General features: G+C 37.7%; 1 protein-coding gene across 4 annotated transcripts in view; it reads left to right on the plus strand.

The window, feature by feature from the left end:
- UBR3 (ubiquitin protein ligase E3 component n-recognin 3) overlaps positions 1-22,115 on the plus strand; it is a 186,382-nt gene that overhangs the window by 128,152 nt on the left and 36,115 nt on the right. For 3 of the 4 annotated variants that reach the window (XM_054723408.1, XM_028141026.2, XM_028141034.2), the window contains 5 exons: positions 1,483-1,632; positions 6,399-6,532; positions 13,698-13,808; positions 19,115-19,327; positions 20,790-20,926. In XM_054723408.1, the coding sequence (XP_054579383.1) occupies positions 1,483-1,632; positions 6,399-6,532; positions 13,698-13,808; positions 19,115-19,327; positions 20,790-20,926 (745 nt within the window). The remainder of the gene's footprint in view (positions 1-1,482; positions 1,633-6,398; positions 6,533-13,697; positions 13,809-19,114; positions 19,328-20,789; positions 20,927-22,115) is intronic. The other variant, XM_028141027.2, reaches the window with a different exon arrangement.

The raw sequence follows: 22,115 nt of genomic DNA on the forward strand, positions 1-22,115 counted from the left end.
CAGGAAGCCTTAGAGATATCCCTCCTGATTAAAGAAATGCCAGGTATGGGTGTCAGACTAGCCCATTCTGTGCCTCTGCCCCCCTCCCCACCAGTCTCAATGTGCTTTCTTCTTTACTTCTCCAGTTGTAGGACTTCCCTTCAGCCAGATTTCAGATGGTTCTGAATGATGGTGGTTCTATATTTTAGTTGTAATTTTGATGTGGTTGTGGGAGGCAGTGAGTACCAGTGTTTAACTACGCTGCCATTTTCATTCTATTTATGTATTATTGTTTTTTCTCTGATTTCTTTATTGGCTTCTTTTTTATTTTTCATTAATACTGGGCATTATTCAAAGCTTTATTTTGGCCCTTTTCTTCTCAGTTACTTTCAATAACTATCAGATACATGTTTATCTGCATGAATTCTTATTAAACCTACCTGAACTTGATATCTTTCTTTTTTAAAAAAAATATATTTCATTGATTTTTACAGAGAGGAAGGGAGAGGGATAGAGAGTTAGAAACATCGATGAGAAGAGAAACATCGATCAGCTGCCTCCTGCACACACCCCACTGGGGATGTGCCCGCAACCAAGGTACATGCCCTTGACCGGAATCAAACTTGGGACCTTTCAGTCTGTAGGCCGACGCTCTATCCACTGAGCCAAACCAGTTAGGGCTTGATATCTTTCCTTTTCTATTTCTGTCATGAATTTTTACATATTTATTTAGATACACCTTCATCTTTTAAAGAAGTCATAAATCACTTCTGCTTTCCTGGTCTTCCCAATCCCCTCTACTCATTATTTTTTGCCAATATCACTGATCTTTGTGAATTTAAGAGTCTTTATTGGGAAATTATAATCAGTATTTTATTTCTTGTTGTTAACATCATATCATCAAAGGATTACTGTTATTTTTTATAGTAGTTCTGCTTTATTAATATGTATGGTCATATCTAAATGATTTCCGTACGTAAATAAACATATTGATAATTATTATTGCCAAGATATAATCACTAGAATTTAAAATAAAGGAGGAATAGTTGGTTTCTCTTTTATCTCCTAGTAAATATTGCCATTTTTTCCCAAGAGCTGAGATGTCAATAAATTTTCCTTCTGAGGTGCCTCAAAGAAAATTAAAACAATTTTCTTAAATTATAATATCTTAAAGGTGTTTTTAATATAAATGTCTTTGCCTCTGTGTTTTTTCCTTTCAATTTTGTTTATGAATGATACATTTTCAGAAGTATTTAATCACATATTATTTAAAGTCTTTCATTATATCAACTCTTGGAATATTTTGTCTTTTTCTGAGTAAACATTTTATTTTAGCAAGGTATTTTTCCATAATTTTATTACAATATACCTCTATTGGTATTGAAGCTCAAGGTATTTTTCCATAATTTTATTACAATATACCTCTATTGGTATTGAAGCTCAAAACTTAGCTCAACTAAGTTTTCCCCCACATTTTCATTGAAGAGAGATTTTTCTTCTCAGATTCTCCTGAGAATGATATTCCTATGGAGATCGCCACAGCAGAACCACAAGTTTCTGAGGCAGTATATGACTGTGTTATTTGTGGACAGAGTGGCCCTTCCTCTGAAGACCGACCTACAGGATTGGTTGTTCTGTTACAAGCATCCTCAGGTAAAATCAAAGTACTTTTTCCGTGGGAATATTTTAGAGATAAAGTATATACAACAGATTAATAAATACTGTATTGAATGGAAGTTATACCTTTGTCTAGATATAACTATAGATCTACATAGCAAGGGTTGATTTAGAATTGTATAGCAAAGATTCTTAATCTGGTTTTATCTGACCTTGCTGGACATGAGTGTTGGAAGAACTTTTTAACAGAGAGATCTCTTTATATGTTACAGTCTTTTTCCTTAAAATGATATGGTGTATTACCAATGCTAGGTGGCTAATAGCTGAGTTTAGTGTTCTTGGCAATTTAATTTTTCTAAAATCTGGAAGCATTTTAACACCAGAAATATTGTCAACTTATATATTGATTTTTTTAAGAGAGGAAGGAAGGAGAAGAGAGAAAAAGAAGGAGAGTGAGGGAGAGAAACATCGATGTAAGAGATAGATCAATTGGCTGCCTCCCATATGCACCCCAACTGGAATCAAATCCTTGACCTTCTGGTGCACGGGATGATGCTCCAACCAACTGAGCCACACTGTCCAGGCTGTCAGCTTAATTATTTTAATTGCATAAGGCATATTCAGGTAGCTTTGCCCTTATATCTTGAGCTACTAGAAGGTGTCATTTTTGAAACAGCTCGCTGACAGATATGTTTGCCAATCTATAGTTAACAAAACAAATTTTGTATTTTTTAAGGATTTGTCTGAATGTTCTGTATTCTCTCCCATAATGAAGTATTTTGAGGTAGGGTTATGGTTAGGGTTAGAAGATAAAACATTTATAAATATATACACATCAAATAGTAGAGGCTCAAAATATATGAAGCAAATATAGAATTAGAGGGAGAAATCTATATATATAAAAGGCTAATATGCTAAGTGTCCCTCCCACCATCCAACCAGTCACTATGATGCGCACTGACCACCATGGGGCAGATGCTCAACGCAGGAGCTGCCGAGATACACACTGGCCATTTACAGAGAAATGTCAGCCTGGTCCTGGCGCCGACAAAGCAACACTCAGCTTTTCTCAAGTGGGATACAGGCCCTGCCACCACCCTGGAGCGATAGCCCACCAAATCACAGCCAACGCTGCTGGGACCCCATGGTGTAAAATGCGGCCCACAGCCCAGCCTAGCCCGGAAATGGTGGCTGTGGATGCCGGGTAATGACATCACGTAGCAACGCCCAGCTTCCTCTCCCTAGTGACTAGCCTCCTTGCAGTTTCTTCAGCCCAGGAACACAACTTGCTTTATAGCCAGGTGCAAATATTTTACACTTTAACTAAATGTTTGTGAAGCGTTTTCCCATGCCTCATCTCATTTGATCCTCACAGAAGTCCTGGAGTAGGTAGATAGGAGATTCAGTAGAATCCTATTTTCTTTTCATTAGCCGGAAAATGGAGATTTAGAAAGTTTAGAAACTTGAACCGACTGAAAAGAAGTAAGAAATTATGGATCTTGAAAATGACCTCAGGTTTTCTCACTGTGCAGAATATAGTCAAACACTGCTGTAGTTAAATATTTTACCCTTTGTTCTCCCTGCATGATCTACAATAATAATCTGCTTCGTGTTGATATTTATTGCTGTGTTGCTGACAATTACCTGAAAGAGAAGTTGGGGTGCTTTGCTGGGCTGGGAAAGGTTTAGCTACATCAGAAAGCAGGTCTAATTAAGCAAGTTTATTCTATATATATAAAAGGCCAAGTTTACTTGCACATGCGTGATACATATAAAGCTATCACTGGTGCCAATTGCACGTGTGTGTTTCGATCTGTCATTGTCAATCGTGAATTTGGTTGACACTTCTCTTATAGAGAAAGGGCGAATAGCAATATTAAAATATTTCTTCTAATTAATTTCCTTTCAATGTGCACGAATCTGTGCACCAGGCCACTAGTAGTTTTGTAATGATAGTTGGAGACTTTAATCTCCCATTTTCAATAATAGATAGAACAGCTAGACAGAATATCAAAAAAGAAATAAAACACTTAAGCAACACTATAAAACAATTAAACAAACAAACAAAAAAACACCCACTTGTATGGAATACTCTTTCTAACAATAGTAGAATACAGTTTTCTCAATTGTACATGGAACATTCTCCAAGATAGACCATGGGTTAGCCATGAAACAGTCTCAATACATTTAAAAAGGCTGAAATCATCCAAAGTATCATCTCTGACCACATGGAATGAAAGTAGAAATCAATAACAGCAGGAAAATTGGAAAGTTCACAAATATGCGTAAATTAAATAACACATTCTTAAACAACCAGTGGGCCAAAGAAGAATTAGAAGGTACTTTGAAACAAATGAAAATGAAAACACAACATACCAAAACTTATGTGGGCGGTGAAAACAGTGCACAGAGGGAAATTTTTAGCTGCAAATGTTTCCATCAAAAAAAGATCTCAAATCAGTAACGTAACTTTACACTTTAGGAACTAGAAAAATAGGAACAAGCTGACTGCAAAGCTAGCAGATAGAAATAAATAAAGACTAGAGCAAAGATAAATGAAATAGAGAAAAGGAAAACACTAGAGAGAATCATTCTTGAAAATATCAAAATTGACAAATTTTGTAGCCAGAGTGACCAAGAAAAAAAAGGACACACAAATAAAAAAGACTATAAGAGAATATTATGAATAATTTTGTTAATAAATTTGATGTCCTATGAAATGAATAAGTTCTAAGAACAAACTACCAAAACTGATTCAAGAAGAAATAGTAGGTGGGGGAGGGGGTCAATTGGGGAAAAAGGAGACTTAGGTAAAACTTTAGACAATTAAAAAAGAAGAAATAGAAAATTTGACAGACCTTAAATATGAGATTGAATCTATAATGAAAAACACCTCAACAAATAAAAGCCCAGGACCTGATAGATTCTGTGGTTGTTCTACCAAATATTTAAATAACACCAATTCTTCTCAAACTTGTCAAAAGAAAAAAAAAAAAAAAAAAAGGAGGGAACACTTCCTAACTTATTCTAGGAGCCCAGCATTACTCTGACACAAAAGTAAAATCCTAGCAAACCAATACCGTAGTGCATACATCATGGATAACCATATTTTAGTTGTTAGCATTTACTTGCTTCTGTCTCTTCTTTTTGCCACTACTCTCCAAAACTTGGGGCCCACAGTGAGTGTTATGGCTAATTTACCTTCCCTAAGAATGGCTCTTCCCATACTTATCAGTATTATAATAATGTATGGCACTGTATGTTTATATCCCCACTCCCCTTTTTTGTGCTTTTACAATTATAAAATCCTAGTATTTGTTTTTCTCCTTTTGCCATATACCTCTTCCCAAGTTTGCATTTTGAAAAGTTTTATATCTACAAAAAAGTTGGATACCTTTTACTTATACTCACCAGTAATTAACATATTGTCATATTTATTTTTCTTTCCTTCTTTCCCTCTCTTATTTACTCTCTTTTTCTCTTTCTCTCTTCAGAAGAAAATGGCATAGATCATGACATTTCATTCCTAAATACTTCAGACAGTATCTCCTAAGAAAAAGGATATTTTTACTATAACCACAGTATCATCATATCCAAGAAATTTGATATTAATAACATCTAATATTCTATGTTAAAATTCTCTCAATTGTCCCAGTAATATTTTTAGAGCAAAGTGTTTTTCTTGATCCAAGAACCAAGATTATGCATTGCATTTCATTGTCATTTCCTGTTAGTCTACTTTAATCTAGGACAGTTTCTCCAAACCTTTAAAAAGTTTTGATGAGTCTAATTAGTTCTATAGAATGAGGCTCATAGCGACAGCTTGTCCTATTATTGGTGATGCCAGTGAAGTTGGATCACTTGGTTAAGGTGGTAGGTAATCTATATGATGAGGCTCTAGTAATTTACCCTTTTACTTGATTCCTCATCTGAATCAATGAGTGTGTTATCTGTTTCCATTATTATTCTTTTCAGTACTTAAATTTTCTCAAATTTGACCAGTCAGAACTCCTTTAGATCCTCATGTCTGCCCCCTCATTGTTTGAATTACTCCTTGCTCTTTTTTTTTTTTAATCCTCACCCGAGGATATGTTTTCATTGATGAGAGAGAGAGAGAGAGAGAGAGAGAGAGAAGAGAGAGAGAGAGAATGAAAGAGAGAGAATGAAAGAGAGAGAAACATCGATGTGAGAGGGAAACATTAATCATTTACCTCACGTATGTGCCCCAATCAGGGATCGAACTCACAACCTAGGTATGTGCTCTGACTGGGAATCTAACTTGCAATTTTTTGGTGTACAGGATGACACTCCAACCAACTGAGCTGCTTGGTCAGGGCTACCCCTTGCTCTTTATTACACAAAATTCCAGGCTTTTCTTGAACTTTTCCCCAACCTTGGACTCAGGTTTTTCTCCGAGGATCTCTGTTTCCTTTTCATGAGAGATAGTGTATTTAGAAATAAAGTTTGTTACTGGAGTGTCATAATTTCTAGACTTTTTCAATGGACAGACTTTGGAAACCATTCATCCTCTATCAGTCCATTCATTTATTGATCCTTCGATCAATCCATTGGTCCATTCATCCATCCAGAGTTCATACCCATATTTCACTGCTAATTTAAAAATTAAATATTGGCATATTTGGAGTTTTATTTACTCTCTAGAAGAACACTAGAATATCATTTTTTTTAAGGGTATAATAGTGCAAAAATTAGTCAGCTGGTTGTAAATAACTTGGCTCTTATGGTGAATCAGGTCTATATATTGGTCATTTAATGAGCTCTTATCTCTGTTGTTAATATAGTTTTGGGGCAATGCCGTGATAACACTGAGCCAAAAAAGTTGCCTATCACTGAAGAGGAACAGATTTACCCTTGGGATACATGTGCAGCCGTTCATGATGTGAGGCTTTCATTATTACAGCGTTATTTTAAGGATGTGAGTACCCTTTTTATCTACTAGTATTTTTGTCTGCAAAATTCATAGTTATTTCACTCCAGAGTTTTATGTATATTTTTCTAACACATGTCATTCTGATTTAGAATCTGGAACTTTATTAGAAAAAATTAATATGTGAATAGTAAAGAAATGGAAATCTGTTAATAAGTGAATATTTTAGGTTATAAATGTTATATCTTTGTTTTAAATGTTATTTATTGGGAGTTATACAAATTTAATACAATGGAATCATAAGTATCCTATCTAATAAAAGAGTACTATGCAGATTGATCATCACTGCAACACACAATATAGCTGCCCCCATGTGGTCAAAGATCCTGCCCCCATGTGGACACAAGATGGCCACCACAAGATGGCCAGCAGGAGAGGGCAGTTGGGAGGCACCCGGCCTGCAAGGGAGGGCAGTTGAGAAGGACCAGGCCTGCAAGGGAGGGCAGTTGGAGGTGATCAACCCTGCAGGAGAGGGCAGTTAGGGGTAACCAGGCCGGCAGAGGAGGGAAGTTGGGGGCAAACAGGCTGGCAGCAGAGTGGTTAGGGGGTGATCAGGCTGGCAGGCAGAAGCGGTTAGGGGCAATCAGGAAGGCAGGCAGGCAAGCAGTTGGGAGCCAGCAGTCCTGGATTGTGAGAGGGATGTCCGACTGCCCGTTTAGGCCCGATCCCAGGGATCGGGCCTAAACGGGCAGTCGGACATCCCTTGAGGGGTCTCAGATTGGAGAGGGTACAGGCTGGGCTGAGGGACAACCCCCTCCGTGCACGAATTTCATGCACCGGGCCTCTAGTTAACTATAAAAACTTTTAGATATGGCATGAATATTTTTATGAAGGTTTTTGTCTCCTTTTTTACTTTCACTTAAAGATCCTATATAATAAAAGCCTAATATGCAAATTGTCCCCTTGACTTAGAGTTCGACCAGGGGTGGGGCTGGTGGTGGTGGTGGCAGGCGGCTGGGGGAAGGGAGGCGACCCTGCCGGCTGTTGCTAGGGACCCCACCCGTGCACGAATTTTATGCACTGGGCCTCTAGTATACAATAAAATCCCATTATGATGCTGTTTAAATGTAAAGTAGGGGCAGGGTTAATATATGGTTTCTATGGTTTCTCATGAACTTGGTAGATTTTTTTTCTAGCTCTTTGCACATAGATGCTATAGCACTCAGCTGTCACAAGCCTTGGAAGACCAGCTTTATTTATTTAATAGCAACAGCATTAATTTCTTTATAAAATTTCTTTTTTTGGTACCATTTTTAGCATTTCCTGACTGGATTACCAAATGGGGTTTCCTTTCACCTGTTGTGTTTTGGATATTGCTTCTTGATTTAAGTACATATATGATAATAAATTGCTTAAAATGTGAAGTGAAGCATTATTTTTATTTAACTATATGAGATGATTATCTTAATAGATTTCCAAATATAATTTTTTCTTATCGGTCCATAATGCACTGGATTAAATGGAAGAAACTAGTAGGATGGGTAGAACACAAAATGCTTAATGAGAATAAATAGTAACTGACCTAATGATAGGAGTCAGAGTAGAGTGTGGTTCAATGGTCTGGTCTGGGGAGAAGGTTTCTGGTGGATTCTGGAGAAGCATATGGCTCTAATTAGGGAGATCTTGTCTAGTGTAGAACGAGTCCCAGATCAGAAAAATGGGTTTGGTCCTGATTCTGCCATTTCTTAATGTGAACTTGGCCAAATAAACACTCAGTTTTCTCATCTGTAAAATAGGGCTCATAATGATCTTTTATGCAGCAATTTTTAACCCACCAGGTTAGAAAATACTTTAGATCACTTTACAAATAATAAAGGTCAGTATAAATATAAAGTGTTTTTAATACTCAAACTAGCCCATTTAGGAGGTCTCATGTGTTAAGCTTTACAAGGTAGTTTGGATTAGGTAATGGGGACTGTGTTTTGAGGCTTTAAAATGAAATTATCATTATTTGGAAAAAGATAAAAACACACACTTTCACACATTTTTTCTTTATTCTTTGAAATTTTTACCATGTGTATATAAACATATAACTTTATTAATCACAGATGAATACGTATCTTTTTTTTTGAAGAAAATGATGAAATTGTGCTAAGTTCTGCTTTTGCAGAAATTTACTACCACCTTTATTTAGATTTTATTTTCTTGACATTATCTTGGTTTTGATTTTATGATTTTGAATCACTTTAAATGGTTGAAGGTATATCCTAAGGCCAAACAGAAAAATGACTTGATTTACTCAAAATACAATCCAGACCTAATAGCAAAATAATTTTGAGGGAAGGGGAGATCTAATGAAGAAGAGAAAAAGTAGGGTATCTCCATTTTGCAGCCAGAATACTTACTTCATTTCCAGAAAAAAACTCTTTTTTTATTTTAAAATTATATAACAATTTTTATTTATTGATTTTAGAGAGAGAGGAGAAGGGAGAGAGAAATATCAATTTGTTGTTCCACTTATTTATGCATTCATTGGTTGTTTCTTGTATGTGCCCTGACCAGAGAGCAAAAACACAACCTTAGCACTTTGGGACAAAGCTCCAGCCAACAGAGCTACCTGGCCAGAGCAAAAAAAATTTTTTTAACGAATAGGTTCTGAAATATGAACTGGACTGAATATCTGTTATGTTTCTGTTAGTGATTGTGAGATTTTATTCCTATGTTAATACTTTTGTGTACTTATACAATGGTTATTTTATGTGTATATGGCATGATCCCTCGACCATGCCTCTGGAGGTCTAGGGCCATTTCTTTTTCTTTTATTAAATATATTTTTATTGATTTCAGAGAGGAAGGGAGAGGGAGAGAGAGATAGAAACATCAATGATGAAAGAGAATCATTGATTGGCTAACTCCTGCACACCCCACACTGGGGATGGATGGAGCCCACAACCCAGGCATGTGTCCTTGGCCGGAATCGAACCCGGGACTCCTCAGTCCACAGGCCGATGCTCTATCCACTGAGCCAAACCAGCTAGGGCTAGGGCCATTTCTTATATTAGTTTTATAGTTTCCTGAGGGGCTAGCACATGCTATGTGTGTTGTAGATGCTTACTAGATTTCTTACTGTATTATTCCAGCAGAGTATCAGATTTTGGTAGAAGAGAAGAGTTACAATCAGTGGGCACTGATATTGATTATAGAATTAAACTGTGTAGATTCTGCTCTCTTCAGATCAAATGCATGCAGTTTATAGAGTTGATGTGTAGAATTTTGGTCATGTAAGACAGTACAATTACTACTGAAACTGAAGTGTTGAAATTGTAAGTGTTTATATAGGGGAAGAACCTGAGCTTTGGAGTCAGATAGACTTGGGTTTGAACTTGGGCTCTACTAACATTTATAACTAGTGATCTTAGTAACTTTTGTATTCCTTATTTGTAAAAAGATACTACCACTTACTGTGGGAGGTTTTAATAAATATTGAGGTCATGAAAATTGAATGATAAGCACTTACCACAGTGGTGGACACATCATTGAAGTCTTCCTAAAATATTAATCTCATATTAGTAAATGTTTTCCTGCCTTTTTTCCACACTATAGCAGATTCAAATAAGACAACTAACAGTTACATTAACAAATGACTTAGTATTTTCAGCTAATTGCTTTTATTAAAAAGGAAGATTAATTACATTTTTATAATACATGGTCAAAGAAGCAGCTTGTTTATTAACTATCAATTGTCCTATATAATAAAAGGGTAATATGCAAGTTGACTGAATAGCAGAACAACTGGAATGCCCGCGGCCCCTCACCCTAGCCGCCCCCGTCCCCCAGCGGGCATTCCAATCCCGATTGGGGTGGGGCCGGGCCGGCAGGCAAACTGCCGGCAGCCCCTCGCCCTGGCCGGGCCCGCCCCTGATCGGCCCCCTGCCCCAGCTGGCCCGCCCCCGATGGGCCATCGGGGGCGGGCCAGCTGGACCCCACCAGTGCACGAATTTGTGCACTGGGCCTCTAGTCCTATATAATAAAAGCCTAATATGCTAAGTGTCCAACTGTTCTACCATTTGACCAGTCACTATGATGTGCACTGACCACCAGGGGGCAGACGCTCTGACTAGGTTAGTTTGCTGCTTGGGTCCAGCTGATTGGGACTGGGCGAGATGGTCTGGACATGCCCTTGAGCCCTCCTGTGGTCCCTCCCTGGCCGGCCAACCTCCCATGGTCCCTCCCCGACTGGCAGGTCCGATTGGCCCCAATTGGGACTGGGTCAGACGGCCCCGATTGGCCCTGATCAGGACTGGGCAAGAAGGGCTGGACACGCCCTGGAACCCTCCCGTAGTCCTTCCCCAGGCCTGATTGTGCACTGGTGGGGTCCTTTGGCCTGGCCTGCGCCCTCTCACAATCTGGGACCCCTCTGGGGATGCCAGAGAGCTGGTTTCAGCCCGATTCCCACAGGCCAGGCTGAGGGACCACCCCACCGGTGCACGAATCCATGCATCGGGCCTCTAGTTCTAAAAGGATCTAATATCAAAATCTGCTTCTACTTCAAGTGGCTCCAAATCATAAAACAGAGATGAGCAGATCTCCTGTTATTTTTCTGATTTGTAACAGTAGAAGCCAGCTCACCTGCTGTGAGTAGTATTTGATTTGTGCTGCTGCACATATATTTAAATTGGCTGTGAAGACATTTTGCACTGTAATTTTCCACTTTCAGATGCTCATGAAGAGTCTCGATTTAATATTGGAACTTTGTTTACTGTTGTTAAAGTTGATTTGGTCATCTTACATTATAATGTATAAATTTTTAATATAAAAAGAGTTTTTATGGCTCTCAAAGCTTTCATCATATGCTGTAACTCATGTTAGATCTTATATTGCTCTGGCTTGGCCATCTATTTACTACAGACTGTAGAGGAGTGAACTCAAGTACTATTTGTCAGAGGGGAAATGAAAACTCAAAATTATTTTAGGTGGAAAAGTCTAAACCTGTTTATAGGTTGAATGGAAGGAATTAGCAGAGAAGAAGTTGAAGATGTAAGAGAAAAAGGAGATAGAAGCAATTAACTTTAAAAACAAATTTCAAATGAGTATGTAGTTGGCTTATATAATCTGTTTGCCTTCTTTATTGTGTATTATATTAAACCCTTGTAAATATTAAGACACTTTTTGGGGGTTATTCTTATGACCATATTTGTACTTTGGAGAGATATGTGGGGGATGCATCATGGAGAGAAGAAATCGGAGTCAAGAAGACCAATTACAAAACTTTATATAAGAAAACTTTATATAAGAACTAGAGGCCCGGTGCATGAAATTCATGCATGGGGGGGGAAGAGAGGTGTGTCCCTCAGCCCAGCCAGCACCCTCTCCAATTGGGACCCTTCGAGAGATGTCCAATTGCCCTTTTAGGCCTGATCCCACCAGGCAGTAGGATATCCTTCTCACAATCCAGGGCTGCTGGCTTCCAACTGCTTGCCTGCCTGCCTGCCTGATTGACCCTAACTGCCCTCCCCTGCTGGCCTGGTTTCCCCCAAATGCCCTCCCCTGCTGGCCTGGTCACTCCTAACTGCCCTTCCCTGCAGGCCTGGTCACCCCTACCTGCCCGCCCCTGCTAGTCTGGTCCCCCCTGCAGGCCTGATCCCTCCCAACTGCCCTCCCCTGCAGGCCTGGTCCCCCCAACTGCCCTCCCCTGCAGGTCTGGTTGCCCCTAACTGTCCTCCCCTGCTGGCCTGGTCACCCCTAACTGCCCTCCCCTGCTGGCCTGGTTTCCCCCAAATGCCCTCCCCTGCTGGCCTGGTCACCCCTAACTGCCCTCCCCTGCAGGCCTGGTCACCCCTACCTGCCCGCCCCTGCTAGTCTGGTCCCCCCTGCAGGCCTGATTCCTCCCAACTGCCCTCCCCTGCAGGCCTGGTCAACCCCAACTGCCCTCCTCTGCAGGCCTGTTCTCCCCCAACTGCCCTCACCTGCACTGCCCTCCCCTACAGGCCTGGTCACCAACAACTGCCCTCTCCTGCAGGCCTGGTTGCCCCTAACTGCCTTCCTCTGCAGGCCTGGTCACCACCAACTGCCTTCCCTTGCAGGCCTGGTCCCTCCCAATTGTCCTCCCCTGCCGGCCATCTTGTGGCAACCATCTTGTGTCCAAATGGGGGTGGCCATCTTTGACCACATGGGGGCAGCCATCTTGTGTGTTGGAGTGATGGTCAATTTGCATATTACCTCTTTATTATATAGGATACCCCCCCCCCCCCCTAACAAATGCACAGACTTGAATGTTACAGTGAGAATGAAGAAGTCAGGCCGAAGTCATGAGTTATTTAGAAGACAGAATTCATATGATTTGGGAATTAAAACTGTGGTGTGAAGGAAAGGGTGTGATGTAGATTAACTCTTTAGCTTTCTGATTTGGTGACTAAATAGATTGTGGAGCTTTTAAACCCACAGGAAAAGGAAGAGTAATGGAGAAAATGACAAGTTTTTGACACATTAATTTTATGTTATCTGAGGGATGTCAAACTGGAGATTTCTGGTTGGCAGCTAACTATTTGTATCTGTCAGTCAGGCAAGAGATTTAGCTTGAAGGGTAGGTGAATTTACTGATTAAATCACTTAGGGAGAATAGTTGTAATGAGTAGAGAGTAAGCACCAAGAATAGAATCTTGAGGAATATAAACTTTGAAGGGGCAGGGGAAGAAAGAAGAGACTTAAAGGAACCTAAACCAAATGGTTAAAGGATTGGGAGTAAAAACCAAGAGAGTCGCATTATGGAAGTCAGAGGGAAGTAGACCCTTTAAGAGGGAAGTTGTTAATGGCAATCACAGATTAAGTACCATATAAAAACGGTTAAGATCATCAATAGCAGTATAGTTTACACTGAACTATAATATAATAATGAGAGCTTATATTTTATGGGGTGGAGAAAGGCTAATTGATCATTATTTTTCATATGAGCATAGATATTTGGAAGCTAAATCTTTATGGTGTTTCTAGTTTAAAGATATTGCCTTCGGGCTGTCAAGTCTGGTATTGCTTTATCACAAAAATACAAAGTTATTCTTCCTTTTCCTCTGGGTTTAAAAGCTCCACAATCTATTTAGTCACCAAATCAGAATGCTAAGTTCGAATATGAAATCATTCAGAGGTTTCTGTGGATATATTTAAATATGTCTATACTTCTTTAAAATTAATTGTATTTTGTCTTTCTTTTTTTAAGAGTTCTTGTCTCTTGGCAGTATCAATTGGCTGGGAAGGAGGTGTTTATGTACAAACCTGTGGACACACATTACATATAGATTGTCATAAATCTTATATGGAATCATTACGGGTAAGTTAATTGAATAAATTTTAAAGGTGTATGTATCTTTCCCCATATTAAATACCTTTACAGCATATACATCCCAATTCATCTGGGGTGATTTTGATCATCATGTGAACAATCTAGACTCACAGTTTCTTCATTTTCACTTTAGGGATTTTTTTTTAGTAGCTGACGTCCAAGGCTGTAATTTTATTTTATTTTTTAAAAATGTTATTCATTTTAGAGAGAAAGGAAGAAAGAAGGAGAAACACCAATGATGAGAGAGAATCATCGATTGGCTGCCTCCTGCACATCCCCTACTGGGGATCGAGGCCACAACCTGGGCATGTGCCCTGATTGGGAATCGAACCATGACTTCCTGGTTCCTAGGTTGACGCTCAACCACTGAGCCACACAGGCCAGGACATGGCTGTAATTTTAGACTTTGCTATTCTAGTTCTGAAATATTAAGCTTTATTATCCCACCATATCATTTGATTATTTTTCAAATTCTCTTATTTTCACTCTTACTATTATGTTTTGCTTTTGGCATCAAGATCTCTAGTCCTTTAACCCTTGTGCATTTTTTCCTGGTGCATTAGCTCTTACCTACCCTCACTTACTTATACTTTGCCTGTTCTACTCTTAATACCCGTTGTTTAATCTGCCTCCTTTGATCATAGACCCAGGCAACTAGCCCTCCTAGAAAAGTAATAAAGCTAAGTAAACTGGCATCTCCATAAATTTGTGGTTTTCTATAATAGTGCCTTAGACTAGAGCAGTGAATTTCAACTGGTGTGCCATAAAAATTTTAGTCAGGGCACCTCTTTTCCCTTAGTTATCAAATAAAGAAGTGACAACACCCAACACAACAATAGCCATCTGGTATGAATGAATCAAAAGTATAACTATTTTTTTTTTCCTGTCAGATTGGCACAAAAACAACAATATATTTTTTGGTGTGCCTCAGAATTTCAGTAATTAGTTTATGTGTGCCATAAGATGAAAAAGGTTAAAAATTGCTGGACTAAAGTCATGGACTGTAAATACCACTTACACTTCATTTACTTGTCTTTAATCAGTTTCCTCTCCTGGTGTCCTCAGCAGCTATTCCAAACCTTTGCCTCCCTTATCCCACTTAAGTCCCAAGGTCCCTTTCCCCTCATTAAACTGTCTCTTCCTCTCACCAAAAACAGTGGTTCTCTGTCACATACTACTTTAGCTTCCTACCTTGCTTTTAGGTATATTCCTTGATGAATGAATTGCATCCCAACCAATTCTTTCTTTTCTACTCTTTGAGGTAGTATTTCTTCTTCTGTTCAGGAATAATCTTTCTTTTTATGCTGTAGTATTCCTTTCTCCCCTTTACCACAGGGGCTTTGGTTTATCAGTAAGTATCTTCTTTTTCTTCTGTATCTTTAGTTTTTTTGCCTGGTCTGTCCCTTCTTTTCAGTTAATAAGGACACCAAAGTCTGCTATTTAAAATTTCTTCCCTTGACCTTGTATTTTCCTGTAGCTGTAGTCTTTTTTAAATTTTTAAAATTTTTATTGATTTCAGAGAGGAAGGGAGAAGGAGAGAGAGAAGGAAACATCAATGATGAGAGAGAATCATTGATTGGCTGCCTCCTGCACGCCCCCTACTGGGGATCGAGCCCGCAACCTGGGCATGTGTCCTGACCAGGAAACGAACCATGACCTCCTGGTTCATAGGTCAATGCTCAACCACTGAGCCACACCGCCTGGGCATGTCGCTGTAGTCTTTATCTTTCTCTCAGCTTAACTTCTTAAAAGCTAGATAGGTCTATTCCCAGATTTCTAACTCAGAAGCAGTGGATTTCTTTTTTTCCTTTCATATTCCTTATCTCTCACATTCAGTCATTACCAATTTCTGTTGATTCTGCCTTCTAAAATCTCATTTGACTATATTCTGTCTTTATTGTTCCCACTTCTACTTTTTTGTATATGCCTTCATCTATTGACTATTGCATTTGCTTTTTTATCAATTTCCTTACTCCAAGTCTACTTTAATCATTATATTGATCTTTCTAAAATGTAAATTTGATGACATATGGCTTAAAGATCCTTTACTGACTTATCTTGATGGGATAAAGTTTATTCTTCTCTGAATGGCATTCAAGGCACTCCATGATCTAGGCTTGCCTGTTGCTTTAGCTTTATCTTCCATTAATTCAGCACTAATAAGCTAATTAATAGCTCTGTAAGTACATTATGCCTTTTTCATACCTCTTTATTCAATTGTTCATTCAACAAATATTTATTCAAAGCCTGTAGTGTTCCAGATACTGTGATAGATTTTTGGGATGCAACAGTGAATAAGACACAGTTTCTCTCAAGGAGTTTACTATACATTGTGTGAGACAAATAAACAGTTGCAATATATGTGCTAAGTATTATGAAGTGTATATAGGGTCTTATTGGAACATCTGCCAAAGTGCTAGAACATTTGATGAAGTAAGGTTCTTGAGTGATGAGAGATAAGATGGGAGAAGTATCCAGGGGTCATATAGTAAAGGTCCATGTAAGGATTTTGGACTCTAGACAGATTCCTTCCAGAGATACATTAAAGCCATTAAAGACTCTTAAACAGAGATATGACATGCTCAGAAAGTTTATTGTGGTAGTTGTGTTTGCAGGGGATTGTTGTAGGATTGCAGGAGAGTTAGAAAATATGTGGTGATATCATTTAGGAGGCAAGAGATGATGGCTGCTTGGGCTTGGTCATGGCAGTTGAGATGGAGAAGAGGTTAGATATTTGAAATATATATAGAATATATAATAGATATATATAGAAATAATATATATGGTCTTCTGAGAGATTGTATGTGCAGCATAAGAGAGTAAGGAATCAAGGTGAAAGATAATGGTGATAATTGAAAGATTGTGATTGGGAATAATCTCACATTAGGTAGATCATACTGACAGTAGTGTGATTAGGAGATATTAGCAAAGAGGATAAAGGAAGAAAGTGGATGGAAGGACTGATAGGATTTATTAGTTCCATATTTGGGGTGGGAGAAGTCAGGAAGCTGAAGGAGCTGCCATAACTGTCTTCTTTCTAAGTCAGGAGGTATGGCTTTATGTGCCTAGAGTACAGGGGACAAAGCTGGGGTAGGTGAAGGGACGTTACAAGTGAAGAGGTGGTTTTGAAAAACCACTTTGGAATTGGGTGAGAGAGTGCTTCATAGGATGTTGGAGCAAGATTGCCATGCAGTATTCAGGGTTCTGCTGAAATTGGAAACTGTGGAAGAAATTACTTCAGTTTTCCCTAACAGCATTTAGTTTGATGCAGAATTGGAGAAGTCATACATTGAATTAATTTTGTATGAATGTTGTGTTAGGTGTGTGTGATGAAAAGACATATGGAGGGAATGAGGAGTATTGACTTGAGAGTTTTTGAAGTGGCAGATCATGGTGTGATGGGCAGGACAGGAATAGCCTGATAAACTGGAACAAAAAAAGAGGAACTAAAGGAGACAGGAGTTGGCAGTCAGAAAGTAAGACGTATGAATTTAGTATTTTCAGATATGGATAATTTTGGGCCATTACAGAACAAGGATGTGGTCATGGTAACAGGTACTGGTGTTAGAGTGGAGGTCAAAGCCATAGGAGCCGATTAGGCCAAGTAGTTGAAGGACTCAGATATAAGTAAGATGGGTTGTCTACATACACACAATGAAGTTGCATAGGAAGATGGTAGGACTTGGAGTGATGAGGAAAGCTGATCTAGGTACCAAAATCCTCATGTTAATGAAGGCAATGGAGACCAGTAAAAGGGAAGGAAAGAATGGTATTGTTAAATGACATGAGCCACAAAGACAGGAGAATGCAAGAATAATTATCTCGAGCCATCACGAGATGAGAAGGATGCTGAGATGTGAGGGATGTAAGAGAATGAGCAGTGCCTAATTAAGAGGACTTCTGGGGAGGCTTTAGGAAAGAATTGAGTTTCAGTCGTGGTAAGGAGGTAGACCTACCATTTTTTAAAATTAAGGATATAGGGAAGCTTATCACAGAATGTCCTTCAGTGATCAGGTCCCTTGCCCCAACCTTGTAGTCTACTCTTTTTTTGTATCTTTAAAACTTAGCTCACAAGTCTTCTCTGGAAAGCCTTCTTTGTTGCATTTATCACATTATTATTATAATCTAGCTGTTTCTGTTTGCTTTTAAATTGTTTGTATCTTAAGTGAAGATATATCTTAACTCTTTATGCCATCACTTGACACATGATAGAACCTAGTGTAGTGAAATTAGCACTAAATTAAGAGTGGGGAAATCTAAGTTCATCCTGACATTGTCATTAACTACCTTATTAACTCTAGGCAAATAAATTTATTTTCTTTTTCTTAATCCTGTTTTCTCATTATTTTTGTCTTATTAGTAATAATGGTCATATTATAGTATTCATACATATACATGATGTATTAAAAACATATTTTGAGATAAAGCATTAACAGAATAAGAGACAGACTACTGGGAAAAGATATATAACAGTTAGGACTACACAACAGCAATGGCCTACAAGAACAAAATAGAAGTGGGATGGTGTCAGGCAAAAGAAAGGAACGAATATATCAGCTTGAATTTCTGTCCTAAGTCCTCTGGTTAGTTAGCATGTATTGCAGTCTCTCGAGCAAGAGCTTCCTCCTTGGCATATGTGCATTATGTGTCTTTGCTTCAAAAATTCTACTTTTTCCTCCTCTTTCTATCAGAAACATCCGAAGGAAGGAGTTAATTCCCCTCCTATCACACTTACGTTCTGAATACTCTAAATCTTTTTCCTATCCATGAAACCTAAACAGATCTACTGTGTAAAGGCCAGTCAGTTGTCTTCAGCAGTTAAGACACAAGACACATCACATTTTTTTGGCTTAATTTATGCTCAAAAGCTGTCTATCTTACCTACGTGGCACTTGGAAAATCTTCTCAGTAGTCAGTTACAGATTATGAAAGCAGGGCAAGGGGTAAGAAGAAGGTGATCCACTTTAATGTGGTCTGCTTTTTCAGTTATTCTTTATCTTAAATCCACATTTCAGAGTAATTTTTGTCATTATTTAAATGTTTCAAATCTGAGAGAAGAGTAGGGTACTTAAGAAGTTTATTGGTAATGGCAACTATTGCATGATTGCCATGATGTGAGAGGTGATTTGATAAGCTTCAACAGTTAAATGAGAGATTTTGTTGATGTTTTTATGGCGTATATTAGAGAAGTCTTATTTTGTATGTTTCATTTATTTACTATAAAATGTAGTGTTGTAATTTTATTTTATATAAAGGTGTGCATCATACATTTGTATGTTTATTTCATCTTTCAGAATGACCAGGTTCTTCAGGGGTTCTCAGTGGACAAAGGAGAATTCACCTGTCCTCTCTGCAGGCAGTTTGCGAACAGTGTTCTTCCTTGTTATCCTGGAAGCAATATGGAAAATAACCTTTGGCAACGTCCTAGTAACAAAAGCATACACGATCTCATAAAGGAAGTGGAGGAGCTGCAGGGACGGCCGGGAGCTTTCCCAGTAAGCATCAGTGTAAGGCAGAAATATCCTGGTTAACTCAGCTCTGCTTTTTAGCTTTCATATTTGTTTAGTTTTTAAATTATTCTGAGCCTTTATACATTTAATAGAAATTACTTTTAGAAGTTTTTCTCTTATTTGTGGTTATTAAAAATAAAAATGAGAATAATAGAACAAGTTATTAGCAAAGGCTATACTTTTCCTTAGTCTAAATTGTTATAGTTTTAATATATGTCTTCCAGATCATGAAATCCTATAAGCTTAGATATGGTTAAACTTTTTTAAGATATTGAAATATTTAAAAACAAAGCCACTCAAATAAGTAAATTATGTCTATGTATCTTGCAATGTGCTTAACATTGCAAGATACATAGACATAATTATGCCCAGTAGGTATTTTAGGATTATGCATAAATTATGCCCAGTAGGTATTTTAGGATTAAGATACATGTAGACACACACACACACACACACACATACACACACACTTTATATATGTGTAATTATAGATTTACATAGACACTTGTGTGTGTATGTATATTAAAGAGATGAAATATTGTATACTTGATTGAATTCACCATAAGTCAGATCTATTTTACTGTGTGATTTGTTCTAAGTGAACCCATCTTTTATCCTATCCAGTAGGATTTATTTATTTGATTTAAACTCTTAAATATTTCACCTTATTATAGGTTTGTGATATGGTTCTTTTAAAAAAAAGTTAATCCTCAGCTTAGGATATGTTTTTATTGATTTTAGGATATGTGGGAGAGAGAGGGAGAAACATCGATCAGTTGCCTTCCGTGCGCGCCCCACCAGGATCGAACCTGCAACCTAAGTATGTGCCCTCATTGGGAATTGAACCTGCAACCTTTTGGTGAACAGGATGACGCTCCAACCAACTGGGCCACATTGGCCTGGGCTATTACGTAGTTCTTGAGAGAAGTGACAGCTATGGCTGGTTTTTGCAGTAAACTTATGAAAACTTTTGAAACAGAAATTCATAGTTTAAAGCTACTCAGAATCATCTCCTAGCAGTTCCTTTTCTCAGTTGAAGACTAATTTTAGAGTCTTTGTGATTTTTTCCTTTGGTACCTCTAAATTTGTGTGTGTTTATAGTATGCTTAAAGTAAGGGGCATCAATATTAGTCTTTGAAAATGAAAATCAGGTTTTTGATAAACATGGGAACTGTTCTAAAATATTATTTTAATGACATCCACTCATTTGTTTAGAATATAGTTTGTGTGGTTGGGTTACCAGTCACAATATAGAATTAGGATAAAATATCCCTAAAATAAGAGAAAATATTTCTTGATCTGTTTTATCTTTGTATACTACATACATTTATAATAGATAGTTAATGTACTTTTTAACTTTAATTTTCTAGTGTGTTCATATAATAAATAATAGTATTAGACTATTATTAGAGAAAATGAATATAAATAAACTTTATATTTTTGTTTGTATTTTTTACAGTCTGAAACTAACTTAAGTAAAGAAATGGAATCTGTAATGAAAGATATAAAAAATACTACTCAGAAGAAATATAGAGACTATAGCAAGACCCCAGGCTCACCAGACAATGATTTTCTCTTTATGTATTCTGTTGCTAGGTAGGTATATGCAATATATACGTTTATATTTACTTATTATTTTTAGTTGGATTTATTTCATTTGTTGTCATTCATATTTATTTGAAGAAAGGATTTTTTTTAATGCTTGTTGAAATTATGGCTAATTTTAGAATCTCCTAGAAGGACTATAAACGTATACTTTTCCTTCATTTTCTGAAGAGTTTATTTTAGTGAAATATTGAGATAAGTGTTATTAAGCATTATAGGATATGTGGGATATGTTAACATTTTGAGACAGATATCTACCTCAACGCATATGAGTATTATATATGAAAGGTGGTGTTAAGAAATCACTATTCAAGTTGTTAAAAAGTGATAATATTGAGAATTAAAACATTGTAACATGTTGAACAGTATTTATTTAAAAAAATAAGAACAGTAAGAAGAACTTATTTTGTTTGTTCTAAACTAGTGGAAGATCTAATAATATCCTAGAAGACAATAGTTGGTTTTGAAAAACAGGTGAGGGAGAGAAGCATGAGATCAGGCAGATCCTAAGCCTCTATTAGTAGCTAGCAGCGGTCTTAAGAAAACAGAGGCAAATAACTCTCATCTTTCAGATTAGGTAGGATTAGTCTAATCGACTGAGTAGATAGATGTTCATTGCCTAAGAAATAGTTCCAAATAGGAATTTTAGAAAACTTAATAGAATGAAAACAGAGAACCATAAAAGAACCCTGGATATCTCTAGAAGCTTCATATTTTGTCCAAGTAGTGTTGTCATAGGCAACATTTAGAGAGAAAATGTGACTGGAAGTCATGCAGCAAATTAGTGGCAGGAGTAGGACTAGAACTCTGGTCTCTTGAGTCTCGGTCTAGTGTTCTTTCGGTTCCAATCCTCCTTTTTCTTGTCCTGCATTCAGCTTTTTTTAGGTCATATATGCATGCAGTTTATCATGGCCATTGTCTTTGACCCATTCCTGGACCAGAAGATAATAAAAGGATAAATGAATTATATGTAGTCTTTAGAACCCAGGAAAAATGGAACCAGATTCAGGAAAATTGCTGCAAGCAAGTTAGAGCTCACGATAAGGAAACGTTAGTCTTTGGTTTAAGAATGCAAATGCTGGACACAGATTGATGTAAAAGGATCTAATGGACTGGGAAGTAACTTTCTAGCCTGCACATTCCTGACTATTATTATTTATCCAGAATGCTTTGGGGGAAG

Source organism: Eptesicus fuscus, chromosome 11 (genome assembly GCF_027574615.1).
Source record: "Eptesicus fuscus isolate TK198812 chromosome 11, DD_ASM_mEF_20220401, whole genome shotgun sequence".
Lineage (NCBI taxonomy): Eukaryota > Metazoa > Chordata > Mammalia > Chiroptera > Vespertilionidae > Eptesicus > Eptesicus fuscus.